Source organism: Poeciliopsis prolifica, unplaced genomic scaffold (genome assembly GCF_027474105.1).
Source record: "Poeciliopsis prolifica strain line A6 unplaced genomic scaffold, Auburn_PproV2 SCAFFOLD011, whole genome shotgun sequence".
In the NCBI taxonomy this organism is placed as follows: domain Eukaryota; kingdom Metazoa; phylum Chordata; class Actinopteri; order Cyprinodontiformes; family Poeciliidae; genus Poeciliopsis; species Poeciliopsis prolifica.
In genome coordinates this window covers 3,797,519-3,810,413 of record NW_026562386.1, presented here as the reverse complement: position 1 = coordinate 3,810,413, position 12,895 = coordinate 3,797,519, and the positions used below count along the sequence as shown (strand labels likewise).

General features: G+C 42.5%; 1 protein-coding gene across 1 annotated transcript in view; it reads left to right on the top strand.

Annotated features, from left to right (window-relative positions):
• Nucleotides 1-613: 613 nt before the first annotated feature.
• The window catches only part of gse1b (Gse1 coiled-coil protein b), a 184,622-nt gene continuing 172,340 nt past the window's right edge, over nucleotides 614-12,895 (top strand). Inside the window, 1 exon segment of the mRNA XM_055036829.1 lies at nucleotides 614-3,503. Coding sequence (XP_054892804.1) covers nucleotides 975-3,503 — 2,529 coding nt within the window. The 5' untranslated portion in view covers nucleotides 614-974.

Genomic DNA, 12,895 nt, shown 5'->3' with positions numbered 1-12,895 from the left:
TAGAAGAGGATGAAACACAAAATTATTTTAGTTGTAACATACCTGAAGCTGGTCCCAAGAAAAACATGAAAATCATCAGCATCTGTGATGTCAAAATCTGGCATATTACCAAGGTTTGTCAGAGCACAACAGTTTTGCAAAAGCGATATGATTGTTCGTTGTTAGACCTGTACTGTGGTTGCAGTGTGAAATAGGAAAAAAACATGACATTTCAGCATTAAGCAGAAAATCTCAAAGTACTTGTGTCCTCTCTCTATTTCTCTCTAAGTGAAGCATAAATCAGAATCAGTTGTACTTTGGAATAACTTCTGATAATCACTTATCAATAACCCGCACTCACACTGAGTAATGTGTACTTTTTTACTGAGCAAGTTTTCCAACTATTTTTACTCATCACTCCTTGAATGAGTCTTATGAAAGCTGCAAGAGTTTTGTTTGCAGGTGATGCATCGTTGTTGTTTTTTGACAGTGCGATTCTAATCAGGAAAACTGACATCTAAACTAACACTGGGAGGTGGGGGGGGGCTGGCTGGGGGTGGAGGTTGTCTTTGGGGTGTCTGAGCGGGTCCCATGAATCGGGGATGGCGCTGTGTACAGTGTGAGTGAGTTTGCAGCCAAAGTTGCACAGCGCAGGCAGGAAAGTTTTGCCGGATACGACAAGTGATCTCAACTTCTGTCATGCGGACGTTCAGAACAAACACGTGGACTAAGGACTTTCAAAAATAAGGACTGTCGTGCAGCTACATGGAAGTTTGGAGGGATTTTTCTCCTTGTCCTTGCGGGTGAGAGCAACGCTTAACGGGACTGCTGGCTTCGCTGCTGCACGCTGTTTGTTTCAATGGACTGCCGCGGGTTTTATCACTCTATAAGTTGGACGAAAACTATTGCACGCTCGGAGACAAGTGTTCAAGACGAGTATGACCTAACTTTGTTGACGTTTTGCTATGTAGCCTAGCCTCGGGGGTTTAACAGCAATGAACTCTCCCCGCGACCAGGAGCTGGCACCCTTATCTCGCAAACACCGGCTCATGGCTGCATCAATGCCCGGTGAGGACAGCGCGCTGCCCCGCACCACTTCCAGGGCTGATCGGAACGGAGTGGGGGGTCTGGTTCACTGTTTCATATGCGGGAGCGGGGTCACACCTGGGAAGGAACTGAGGCTGCAAGTGACATATCTGAAAGAGAGGTCGCCTTTTTTCCCGTTTCTCCAGAACCAAGAGCCAGCCCCGGGTGCGTGTGAACTCAGCCCGGATGGCTGCGCGCTGGTGTGCGCCGTGTGCCACTGCTTCCTGACGGAGCAGTGGAACTCATTTGAGCGGAGCAGGACGCCCATCGAGAAGCGCATGTATTGGCTGAAGCGACCCTACCAGTGCGACTCCAGGCGGGTCCCACAGGAGTGGAACGTCTCCTACGACCTGGAGAGGAGAATCAGCGTGGGCAGCCACAACTACGACGGAGGCGCAGACTCTGACTTCTCATCTTTTTCTGAAAACGAGAACCTTTCAGATCAGGAGATGGATCTGGTGGAGAGAGTGGGCAAGGACAAGTGTCTGAGAGCGCCCGTCAAATTCCCAAGAGACAGTAGCAGGAAAAACAATGTCATCAGTATTAAAAGCAGCCCGGATTCACAGCGGGCGGTGCGCTGCGCGGCGGGCGTTTATGACGCTCGGGAATTGCCTAAAGCTGAGAGTGTGCAGCCGGCAAGGCGCGGGGCTAAAATTATGAATGTCAGTCAGTCATCAGAAGCTCTGCTGAAGCCCCAAGAGAGACACACTCAGCGCTGCTGTGGCAATTCTCTAACTGACACACCTGTGCGAGACAACGGGGTCATTATGCGCAACAGGCGCTGGTTGGAGGAGGAGAGTGTCAGACATGTGGAGCAGCGTCAGATCCAGCGTGTTGCCGACAGCAGCTGCGCTCCGTCCAGATATCCATCTCTGCTGCATCGAGGGAAAGCCGAGAGCAACTCCAGCGCTGCGCTGTCTCCCGTCATCTCCAAATGCAACTCGACCGTCGCCAGGGAGATCAACTCTGACAACTCCGGAGAAGACGAGATAAACATCACAAGTGATGATGAGCGGGACATTCGCTGTCCCAAACCAGGGCCAACAACTCAGCTTCGAGCTGCCTCAGATCCTTCCGCCAGGAGGGTCTCCCATCACACTGCTGGTTCCTCGCCAGATGAACGGGTTTGTTATATCTGTGGTACTGGACTCAGACATAGTGCCCATTTCAAAATCAGTGTTCAAAAACAGGAGAGGGCGCAGGGAGAGCCCTTCTTCCCTTTCCTGTGGCTCCACTCGGCTCCCAGAGGTGCAGTGCCCATCAGCCCCTCAGGTACAACCATTGTTTGTGGAAGTTGCCACTCCTCTCTCATGCAGCAGTGGGAGAGCTTTCAGTTGGCTGATGTGCCTGTGCTTCAGCGCCTCTATGTCGTCCCCCTGAATCAAACTTCCAGTGCTTCCGGTCTTCATCCATCCCTACACAACACACTCGACAGAAGAACTCCAGGTTCCCTGGAGGTCACACCTGAACCAAAGCCCTCCCATGAAACATGTTTCCTCTGTGGTCAGGAGGGTAGAGGGGATTTGAGGGTCGTGTATGCAAAAGCTGGCGTAGGGAAATCCCGTGCTGTGATGTACTTTCCTTTCATTGGCTTGTTGCCTTGCCCACCTAACGCTCAAGCGGTGAAGAACGGCCGTGTGCACTGTTGCCCACAATGCCACGCTATTCTGCAGGACATCTGGAGTGCGTATCGACTCAGCCTCAGTGAAGATCTCATCACATCTGTCAGCTCCTTCCTCGTTCGGTACCATTCCTCCTTGTCCGCCGATGGACAAGGAGGACAAGGAAGGTCCGGAGCCGTCCACTCTCAGGTGGGGGTGATCTCTCGCCACAGCAGCTCCCTTTCGGTGTGTTACCTGTGTGGAGCGGAACTGAGTGCAGGTGCAGAGTACCAGCTGCATGTCAATCCCCCCAGTCGTTTTGTGGAGAGGGAGCCTTTCTTCCCATTTCTCACAGTTTATCCACCTGCACAAGGTGCTAAACCAGTTGATGCCACAGGCCTCGTGTCCGCTTGTAAACTTTGCTACCACGACCTGCACTCTCAGTGGGCACAACATGAGAGCAAGGCCCTGAAATCCTCCAGCCCTTCTACCTCTGGCTTAGCTGGTGCTAACTCTCACCTGCCGAGCTCCCAGTGGGCCCGTCAGTACAGCTGTGAGGCCTTTGTGTGCTTCTTCTGCAGGCAGGAGCAGCACAGGCAAGGCAGGCTGTGCGCTGTCACTGTGGCTCGGCTTCCCGTGTTCCTGTACGCGCCTCGCAGCCCTCGCATGCTTCTGGTGGATGATGGCAGGAGGCTGGTGATAGGTTCGTGTGTGGATTGCAAAGCGGTGGTGCAGGTGGGAGAGAGCATGCAGCAGGATGGAGCCATGCCGGGACATGGAGCCACACTTGGAGAGAAGAATGACCCTGAATTGAATTCCCCAGCACATAGACACAAGGTAAGAACAAAACGAAGTAGTGCTTCCTGGGTTGTTTTGTCCATACCCTGCAATAATTATGGTTTAACGTAGCAATATAATATCAAAGCTGCTCACTGCTCTGTTCAATACTTTATTCTTTCCTGGACAGAAGAGTAATTTTCATATCTGCGTCTCTGACTGAGATGAAAAGGAAACAATTTTTTTAAATTTTTTATCAGAACTCACGTCCATAAACAAAAGAGGGAAACTATGGGGATCCGGAGGCCATGGCCAGTCCAGTGTTTGCTGCGTTCATGTGTTTATTTTAACAAGCATGACTGAGTATGTGTCACCTGGTGCTAAACAGTTTGTTTTAGTTTGAGCACACTGAGGAGCATTTTTGAGGAATGCAGTTTAAAGCTAACTTTTATTGTATTTATTGTGACAATGTTGAAAAATCTCTTTGCAAGGAGGTGAAAGGGTTGAGGTCAAGTTAATCCTTCAGAAATATGGCCGGATTTGTACCATGTCCACGTTGTGTGTGTGTGTGTGTGTATATATCAAAAGAAGTTTGGCAGTAATTTATGTTTGACGACAGGCCATTACATCTCAGCAGTTGTTCGAGCTGTTTTCTTATTTTCCTCATTTAAATGACAAACTAGAGTCATTTTGGTGAGTTATAAACAACCTTTTCATAAGTACTCCAGATGGGCTGGCTCAGTCAACTGTACGTGCGCACACTTCCTCCGAGGTGACATCATTATTTCACTTGATTTTCTTTTTCTTTCTACTTTTTTTTTTTTATAAACTTCCTTCAAAGATATACAAATTAAATCTCAAAACAGATTCCTGATTTTTCCAGCAGATGATTTACAAAAGCTGAAGAGTGTGTGGGTCTTTTGTTGAGCACACCTTCTGGGCAGTCAGGGATGGGTGATGTGTAAATGAAGAGATGAGGAGTATTTAGACAGCCAGCTGCTCCTATGAACAGATCTCTCATGCAAACAAACACTGACTGTCTAACCATGCTGGACATGTGAAGAACATCTGTGGACGCCATTCACACAGAGCAGCCTCTGCTTTCACAGACTCACACTCTTCTGTGTGGAGCTGTCCACTTAGTTCTCCTTCTGCTCCTTAAATAAGTGTTGGACAGGCTGTCATTTTTATTACACCCCAAATTAAGGCTTTTATGATCAATCAAACTTTGCACTTAAATTTTTGCTATGATCATGGGACTAGTTATTCATTCTGCCAGGGTTATGGGGATCATAATAGTTGTGGGGGCAGCAGGGGTTCAGTGGGAGAAGATTTAAGTGACCGCTTTGGACATTTTTGGCCTGAGCAAGCAAGTGACCTCATAGCTGAAAAAGGAGCCAGTGGTGTTGGGAAGAGGTGCTGCAAAATAGCCGCAGGGCAACAGGTGCTTTAGTGCCATGCTTTTGGCTGGAGAAGGTCTGTCATCGCTGGGGTTTGAGCTGTCAGTAGAGAGTTCCCATCTGGTTCCCTTTAGTGCCCTGTGCGCGCACATCCAGGGTTTGGTTTAGGTCGGTTGAGTTCAAGTTGAAAGCAGCACGGCAAAACGTCAAACAGCTGCAAGATTTGTACTTTTTTAGAGATTCGTGAGAATTAACTTTGAAAAATACGATGGGAGAAGCTATTAAAGAACGAAACATTCAAACTTTGATTGAGGCTTATAGTTTGGTTGATGTGTTCACAGAATAAATGAGAAATTCGGAGACAGTGGATTACACTGGCTTCATATTTCCTAATTGTTCATATCAAATACAAACAGTAGCGCAGAAAGTCACAGTTACTGACACGACCATAAGGCCGCACAGTTTATCATTTGTTTTCCTGCTCTATGTTAATTTAGTATAGCTATAATCATTTCATGTTCAACTGAAAATTGTGCTTAGTTTTATTAGAATTAACTTAGTAAACATATTTTTAAGGTGTTAAATGTTAAAATAGCAACAGCAAACACTAAAGTGTTTATAAATGCGCATTGCAACTGTTCTGTAATGATACTTAGATATAAGTTCTAACTTCTAATAGTAAAATAAATTGTTAATGTATAAATGTGTTAAAGCAATAAAAATAACAGTCAAAACAATACCCAGATTACAGAAAGTCATTACTTAATAAAGAACTATCGTAGGGATGCACCGATTGCAGTTTTTATTATTTAAAAAAAAAATCTAACCGTCCGATTTTGGCCGATACTTTCAGACAATATTTTTGTCTGAAAAAATTGTTTGATATTGCGAGAAAGTTGCTGAATTGGCAACAGTGGGGTTAGTACAGTATTTAAGTACAGTAACCTCGTGGATTGGTCTGTCAGTCAAACCTCTGACGGGAGAACAAAAGACAATGATTGATTTTATTTACCTTTGCTGAGATAGATAAGATTGGTGGATAGGATCGGAAATCTGCACCATTAAATCGGCTGGCCGATAAAAAGTTCACCCCTCGATTCCTTTCCTTGACTGCAATGTGAAACTAGTGCTACTTGATGTCGCCACATCCCACAAATAAATTGTGTGTTCATCTGCCATGATACCAACTCTAGACTCTTTTAAGTTTACTTTAATTGTTTCATTAAAAAAATCAATTATGCATAAGAATATTTACAATAGGATAAATACCAAAAGAGCAGGTTTTGTCTGTTGAATTAAACATTTTGAAGGAATACAATATATTTGTTTAATATTCAAAAATAATTATTAAATTAGTCCTAAGAGCAAACTGTCCAGGATTTTAATTTCTAACTGGCTGAAGTACTATGTTGTAAGCAGGTTTGCACTTGAAAGGAACATATTTATTCTTTTATATTACAATGATATTATCATGATTGTGTCTGGCAGTAATCAGAAAAAAAAACCCTTTCTTGATTTCACAGTTCTATTATTTTCTGGTTTTACTTGAATTGTTATTTTTATTATTGTACTCATTTGTTCACAGCATGTGTGATTGATGTGGACGATTGAGATTCAATCTTCATCATTTAAAGAATGTATTTTATCAATTCCCAAAAACATGTCGATCCCCTTATGATGCTGCCAGAATGGCAGGAGAAGCGGAATAAAACAAAAAAACGAAAAAGAAAGAACAAATTTAGACGTGACTTCAGAAAGGGTGACAAAAAGCTGCCAGGATTAATTATTTGAAGATGGAAAAAAGAAGATTAGTGGGAGGAAAAAAGGATCTGTGGGGTTAAATGGCCTCAAACTGCAACTTGAAGAAAATAAAAGAGAGGATTTTTTATTTCATCATTTAATTATTGAAGCTAATAATGCAGCATGGAGTATCAGAAAGTATATTCAAAGGTGTCGTGGCTATGAATATGATGTTCATGTGTGAGTATGTTTCATAAAAACTGTTTGTATCGCGTGTAGCATATAAAGTTGCTGCAGCTGTGCTCTGCTCTCAGCGCCGTGGTCTGACAGACGGCCTCGCGTTTCAGTGGGGATTCTCTAGGATTTAAAGGGGTTTAATGTGAAAGCTGCTGAAGGTGGGTTTTGATTAGCTCTCAAAGCTTTAATCGCTCTCTTCCCGCTAGTCTGACTCCGTGCTGCATTCCTGACCACGTCTCAATGGAGAGGTCGGATCATTCACAGAGCGGATGAGCCTGAGGTGTTCTAGCTTTTCTTGTTTTTTCTGTCACATCTGAGCCTGGTGGTTCAGCTACATCCTATATACGTGACTACCGTATATAGGATGACAATGCTGGTCGTGGTAATAGCATAACACTCTTTAAACCAGGTGAAACCTTTGGTTCTGCTCCCAAAAATTTCCTTCAGGGTTTACATTTTAAGTGAAGTTGCATTTCACTCAATAGTTTGTTGCTGTGAAGTGTGGTATCTTTGTCACTTTTTCAGTACTTACTGTCGTTTCACTCAATGTTAGCTTAAATTGCAATCTTTCCAAGAAGTTTACAGTGAAGTTAAAATGCGACTAAACACAAAAGAAATACGGTTTTCGTTGTCACTAACTGAAAATTTCCTGGCAGACATCTGATGTTGGTAAATATTTAGGAGGGAGAGAGTGATTAAGTTTTCTGCCATCCTTTGCTTGTTGGTGCAAATTGACATAAAGTACATAGTGGTGAGAGATCTGTGAGAGAGCTGCCAGGGTAAAGCTGTGTTTAATTTTATTTGAGCAAATGGTTTTAATTTTGAAAGGAAAATACATTCAACACTGACTGAGGAAGTTGAGGTTTTTGGACAATCTGGTCCATAAACAGACGAAAACAGATTGACCTTCATTATGAGATTTTGTTTCAGAAAATGAAAATTTTATGATCAATTAGTTTGGCAACTTGGATAAATAAAGGTTAAATGATAATGAAATCATCTGCTGTTGCAGAGAGGAAAGATTTTTGCACTCTTATTACACTTTTGGACTTGAAATACCTGCTTCAGTGTTATGTCACATACAGAGAGCATTTGTGATTCAGTTCCAATAAAACGTCATTCAGGTCTCTGCGCCTGCCTGACTGCATTTGTGCTGATTGTCGACGTAAAGCAAAGTGCGACATGGTTATATTTTTGTGATTTCAGATTGCTACAGTCTAACATGTTTATCCATAGCATAGCTTGATTAAGCCATATTTAACTGTATTGATTTTTGTTAACATTTTTGTATTGCAATCTATCGAAATAAACCTGAGTAATGACTCCTTGCTATTTTCTATCGGTTATATTTGTCAGATAAAAAGCACGAGGAGACCGCATTACTCAGGTTAAAAGGTTTATTAATGAACACCGATTATTTAATTGGGCAAACAAAACAAAGATACTACACTAAATTTACTCTGCTGCTACGTATTAGATTAATCTCTTTTATTTACCTACTTGAAGGTCTAACATTTATCAATAGTTCGATCACACTGCAGGAGCTGCATTTTCTCAGTTCCCCAAGAGAGCAAAACACTTAATAAAGGACATTTCTTACCCTGGATTCTCACTGTTTGAACTCTTCCAATCAAGGAGACGAAAAAGAATAATAAAAACAAAGCTAAATAGACTAAGGAACAGTTTTTTCCCACAAAAGTTTTCCCACTTAAAATTTCAAATACATGGCATAAGATCTGTGAAAAAAAAATGCTGTTGTATATTTTTTCATATGCTTTTTTTTATTTTTTTTTGCTTGTTTTTGTAATTCGCTGATTGGAGAACAATTTAATTTTATTGAAAACATTACAGAGATAATAAATCATAATTATTTTAATAATTGGTCAGCCTTCCTGAAGCCTAAACAAAGGATTTTTATGGCCTAGTTGTAAATTCAGATCTTCAATTGTCGTCCGAGAGGGGAGGGTGAGTTCAGCGTTTCAGAATCGTCTGAACCCAGCACCAGATCCTCGACCAAAGAGCAATTGTAATGCATTATTATGTTCCAAATTCAGTGTGAAGTTTTATGATAAACTTCATAAAATCTCATGAAGTCTATCTTCTTCATGGGATTGGCATTACTGCTGCTCTGTTCTCCATGAAAGGCCACTCAAAAACCAGTGGGGTTCCAGTTTTGGCCCATATTGTTGAATGTCTTGGTTGTTCCTCGTTTTGGATGTGGAGCCTGGTTGAGTTACCCCTTCTTCTATGCTATTTGCTCCATGCAGAGGGTTTGGGCTCTTGGCTACTGAGAAACAGTTTCTTCCTGGAAGTGTGAACTTTGTTGAGGTTTAAAATTTTACCCAATTGCCCATGATGTATGTGATGCGCCAGTTGAATGCCAGAAATTGCTTATGCTGTGAGCAACCAGCCTCTACTGAAAGGAAAGAAGAACCGAGCTGATCGAAGCGGCTGTTAATGTTAATTTAATATTTGGAAATTCAGACTGAACGGCTTCGTTCACCTCCTCCACTGCCATTCCTTAAATTACAGGCAGACTACAATACTAAAACAGCGCAGAAATTTGTGGTCATTGCTCACAACTTCTGCTGTTCGGATTGGACCGGTAGAAATCTACAAGAGGCAAACTTTTAAATGGAAAAAAGCCCAGACTGTCTGTGAACGAGATTTTAATCAAGCAGAATACAAAGGAAGGGAATGGCCGGGCTAAAGTTGATTAAAAAATGGCAATGCTCAGGCGCTGCCGTGGGGCATACATGGCATGTATGCGTCGTCCTCAATGTGGCCATCACAGGTTTGAGTCTCGACCCAATGACCTGTGCCACATGTCTCTCCCATTACCCTCTTTCCTGAATGACCACTCTCAAATAAAGGCCAGTAGAGCCGTTAAAAACCTCTAGTACAAAAAAGAAAGAATGTCAATGCTCTTAATGGAAGCTGCAAATTAACACTGAACATAAAGGTGGATGGAGGAAAACTGAAATCTGACAGATTTACAAACAAAGTTAGACAAACATAAAGTAGTTTGTAAAGATTTGTTATACTGCAAAAGTATTGAAACCCCTTGAATTTTTTCACATTAAAACCAAACTTATTTTTTATTGGATTTTATGTGATAGAGCAAGACAAAGTATGCATAATTACAAAGTGAATAAAAGAGCTTTCACATGTTCATAGTTATGTAACTCCTAAATGAAAGGTAGTGCAGCTAACTCCATTCAGAATTATGGAAGTAGGAGATAGGTTTGAAATTTGTGCCATTTCATTTCCAGCTGTTCACAGCATTATAATCAGAGATAAACTTTGTTGTAAATGTTTAAAGCAGGGTGTGGGTAAATAAGAATACACTAAGCTTTGATCATTTCTTGGAGCGCTTATCAAACAATCACCGTGTAGAATAACTGCAAAGCTACCAAGACGTGTTTGTCTATTTAAACCGACAGACTGAGAACAGAGTGGATAAACCTAAGAGGCAACAAAGAACTATTTACACGCTGAGTCTGATCTTCATTAGCAAAAAAAAAAAGAGCGTCATAAGTCACATTTTATGTTTGTGAAAAGCCCTGTAAGGACACAACAAGAAGTCGCTGTGCAGTGAGTTGAACGTTTTGGGCTCCATAGACGAACGATGAGTTTCTGCAATTTGAACTTTGGAACAAACTGAAGATTACGCTCAAGAAGGCTGGAGATCTTGTTTGTTAGGAAATTCAAAGTAGTTAGCTTGGAGGTAAAGTTTAGCATGCTTTACATACTTTAAAGTTTAGCACTTTGCACAATTTGGAGTGGATCTCACCTGGTGGGAAGAGCAAATGAACAGAGAGGAAAAGCAGGGAGAAGGACAAAGGTGGAGGTGGAAAATGAGAAAAATGCTTCCACATACTCCTAACTGCAGTAGTAGACAAGCTTTAAGAAGACTTGTAAAGCAGCAGAAAGTGTTTCTACTTTATCTAAAAAAAAAGTTTGAAAACCACCTATCATTTTTATACCACATAGAAAATATGATAGGCGTTTTCTGGGCATTGTGAGTTGTGTCTGAGTATCCAGTCGTTACAGATTTGAATCTGCTAGAGATTAAGAAATGTTAGACTAGTGAGGTGATGACACTTCCTCTCACATAATCTCTGGTCAACCGTGTGATAACTCCTGACCTCTTCCAACACACATCAACTCCACATATTGCTCCTGATCTGTCTTGTGTGCTTCACTTCTCTTTTCCTCATCTTCTTATAGTCATTGGGAAAAATGGACAAGAGCATTTCTTAGAAATGTACTTATCCAGACTGACACAATGATACAGAATAAATGAATGATTTTCAGTTTATTTCATTCTATGCAAAAAAAAAAAAAAGAAAAAAGAAATGCTTTTAGAAGCATTTTTCAAGCCTGTACAGAGGCCCAAGCTCTATTTTTTTTCCATGTAAGCACACTTCCCATGTTGTACATCTGCCCTATATTATACCCTTCCACTGCCATCATGCACTGAGGCATAATTTGGTAGTATCATAGCATGGTTATGCTGTAAAAGCTGCTTCCGTACTTTCCTGTACTTTTTACTCAACAGTAGTAAACCCAGGTTCACTGTGGCAATTATAGAGAACAGAGGGTAATACAACAACAGCTTAGCCTTCCCCCTGCCAGCTGCCATCTGGCCATAACACACACTTTACACATTGTCCTGTAAATGCATATTTGCAGACTTGCACTCAAATACACATACATGAAACCAGTGTAACCTTTGCTATTATTGTCATTAAGAACAGCTGTAAGCATGTGCGTGTTGTGCATGAGTATGTTTTTTTTTTTTTGCACGTGTATATCTGCCAGGTGGTTAGAGCACTGGCAGGTGTCTGCTCTCTCTCTCTGGGAAGTGCAGCTGCATTGTGCCACAGCTGCACATGTGTGTGCTCTGTGAGTGTGTGTGGTTCTGCATCTGGACCCAAGCAGAGGATGTAGCTGCACAGTAGCTCGCAGCAGACCTATTTTGTTAACCTGGCATTTAGCATGTAATTTCTGCGCTTGGCTAAATTTTTCATTGCGATTAAGCGCTTTTCATTACTCATGCTCTTTGTAGCTCCTCCCCAAATGCAGCTGCAGATTTTTGTGAATGTGGGTTTTCGTTCTTTAGCTACTTTAACCAATATTTACTTCATTCCACTTTGCTCTTGTGTCGTGCTCCTGCCCTCCTACTTGCCTCTGCTCTCCCTGACTCTGGTGTCAGTCCAACTGGAGGCCAAAGACTAAATATACAGCAGAACCACCAGCTCTCACCAACCATTTGCCTGATCGCTTCACCTCTTTCTGTCCTCCAACCAAAGAGGAGCAGGAGATGAGCACTGCCGATGATCAACCGGGAGCTTATTTTGGCAGAAGAAGACGTTCCCTTCTTGGATTTCTTCCTCTGTCTGTAATCATCAAGCATTGGCCCTGACCTCTGCACACCCCCAGCTACCCCCCTCGCCACCTGGTCTCTCGCATACTCAGCTTGTCCTGCCAGCCCCAGGACAGCTGGGAGGACTGAGACAGAAGGGGAATTTAGCTTTGTACGGAGCCTCACATGACACTAGAGACTCTGATGACTCTGGAAGAATGCAGACGATATAGTTACTCTGACTCATTTAGCATTATGTGGGCTTTGCACTAATACACAAAACATCCAAATTGGAGTGACTGGCTTAGACTTTGAGGAGGTATTGCTAGGGTTTTTAGCATTTGTCTTTTGGTAATGTTGATCCTGTTTCCTCCGTGTTATGGCCTCAGTGACTAACCTCTGAACACATACAGGGACAATGAGACTTTTGAAATAGTTTCCAAGGGTACTGAGACATGACCATGCCATGAGTCACAAATAAACTGATGCAGTTTGTGTTGTGCAGATAAATCCCATGGATTCAATTACTCATAACTTATTCTGTATCCCTTTCAAGTGTGCCATCTGCCGTGCTGACATGTTATTAATATAGATCTCAGCTGGTCATTCACCATGGCTGCTGATGCTTACAACTTATTGAAAGCAGACCAAGCCACGTCCAACGCTGTAAGACTTGCTAGCAAGCTCAGTCAGTGCCATTTCCCAAC